Source organism: Penaeus monodon, chromosome 29, assembly GCF_015228065.2.
Source record: "Penaeus monodon isolate SGIC_2016 chromosome 29, NSTDA_Pmon_1, whole genome shotgun sequence".
Lineage (NCBI taxonomy): Eukaryota > Metazoa > Arthropoda > Malacostraca > Decapoda > Penaeidae > Penaeus > Penaeus monodon.
In genome coordinates this window covers 6,084,441-6,086,523 of record NC_051414.1, presented here as the reverse complement: position 1 = coordinate 6,086,523, position 2,083 = coordinate 6,084,441, and the positions used below count along the sequence as shown (strand labels likewise).

General features: G+C 41.3%; 1 protein-coding gene across 1 annotated transcript in view; it reads left to right on the top strand.

Annotated features, from left to right (window-relative positions):
• Positions 1–2,083, top strand: part of LOC119591914 (cystathionine beta-synthase-like) — a gene marked incomplete in the record, with an annotated part of 11,575 nt that overhangs the window by 4,716 nt on the left and 4,776 nt on the right. Inside the window, 6 exon segments of the mRNA XM_037940668.1 lie at positions 31–168; positions 364–578; positions 789–935; positions 1,150–1,282; positions 1,513–1,605; positions 1,749–1,932. Of these exon segments, the coding sequence (XP_037796596.1) occupies positions 31–168; positions 364–578; positions 789–935; positions 1,150–1,282; positions 1,513–1,605; positions 1,749–1,932 (910 nt within the window).

Sequence of the window (2,083 nt, the reverse complement as noted above, 5' to 3'; positions counted from 1 at the left end):
TACTTCTAACACCATATTTCCTCCTTGAAGATGCAAAATGCGAGTTTTTCAATGCTGGAGGGAGTGTGAAGGACCGTATCGCTCTCCGCATGGTGGAGGATGCGGAGAGGAAGGGTCTCATCACACCAGGCGTTTCGGTGCTTATTGAGCCTACATCTGGAAACACAGGTATTTTAGGAGGGAAATTAGAGGGGAGATGGGAATTTATTGTTGTCTTTGTATTTGATATCGTTGGCATTTGAGTTTGAATTTAAATGTATGTACAGTTTTGTACCACTGGAAGAAGAGGTGATTAGAATGAATTCTATTAATAATTTAACTTTTTACAGTAATAAGTACCATATACTTTGTCTCACACCATAGGCATTGGGCTGGCTCTGTGTGGTGCTGTGAAGGGCTACCGCTGTATCATTGTAATGCCTGAGAAGATGAGCAATGAGAAGGTGGATGTCCTGAGGGCCCTTGGCGCTGAAATTGTGCGGACACCCACCAGTGCAGCCTGGGACTCCCCAGAATCCCACATTTCTGTGGCAAAAAGGCTGGAGAAGGAGATTCCTGGCGCAATAATCCTGGATCAGGTACTTGTTATATGTTGTGACACAGATCCTACCAAGAGGGTTAGTTTATGCACATAAAAATCTACTTTAATATTTCTGCTTTTAGGGCATATTTCTTTGTATGAAAGTACTTGTGTAAGCATGTTGTATTTCTTTTAATTATTCCTTTAATACTCATCTCAAATGAAGCATTTAAGTAATGCCAGCTTTTTCTCTCTTGGTATTCTCTAGTACAAGAACCCTGCCAACCCCATGGCCCATTATGAGGGAACAGCTGAGGAAATTCTGCAACAGACTGGTGGCAACATTGACATGCTGGTCGCAGGAGCTGGAACCGGAGGAACCATTACTGGCATTGCTCGGAAGCTGAAGGAAAGAGTGAGTATCTAATCAGCGACTGGGTCACAAATAAAATCACAGCAATGTTGTGAGAGCAACTTGACCGTTAAAGTTTACAAAATACCAATTGTGTGTACTGTGTACTATGGTTTCTAATGTTTAAGTTTTTATTATTATTTTTTTTTGATCAACCAACTTGTTTAGTTTAGTTTTTCTTTTGATTATTGTGTTTGCTTATCTACTCACCTCCCAGATCCCAGATTGCAAAATTGTTGGAGTGGACCCCTATGGCTCTATCTTGGCACAACCTGAAGAAATGAACAAGTCTGATGTTTCTACATATGAAGTAGAGGGTATCGGATACGACTTCATCCCCAATGTTCTAGGTGCGGGACCAGTATTTCCAGCCTGTATTGAAATTAAGTGCAGGGAAGAATTCTGATCTTATGATAGTTAGATTGATATTAATTGTGATAAGATTATGAGAGTGATTGCACCTTCATTTATCAAAGCTTGTATTTGTCTAAAGTGCATTTTCAAATAATCCTTTCTTAATCCACCTTGAACTAGTTGCATGAGACTGTGTTAACCTGAATGCTCTTGATTCCGTTCTTAGATCGGGATCTGGTTGACAAGTGGATGAAGAGCAATGACAAGGACTCGCTGATCATGGCACGCAGGCTCATCAAGGAGGAAGGACTCTTGTGTGGTGAGTTTGCCCAAATGTTTTTCTTTTATTTATTTTTTTCTGTATAGGCAGAATATTCAGGATAAATACAATAGTGTAACCTAGGAAAGCCACACTATCCCTTAGCACAAGAAGCAACCACTGACTCATTCATTGTGTTTCAGGCGGTAGTTGTGGTGCTGCAATGCATTCGGGTATGCTGGCTGCACAGGAGCTGGAGGCTGGGCAGCGATGCGTGGTCGTCCTGCCTGACTCAGTGCGCAACTACATGACCAAGCACCTCTCGGACAAGTGGATGGAGGAGAGGGACTTCATCAGCGAGAAGGAGGACACGGATAATAAGCACTGGTTGGTTGCGTGCTGATTCCATGTCTGTCATTTCCCTGTATCTATTAATTTCTTGGTCACTTTTGTTATATCTGTTTGTTTATCCATTTGTCTTCTGATTATTTTCATAATTCAGCATGACTTGTTAAAGTAAGATAGGTTTGTTATTGCT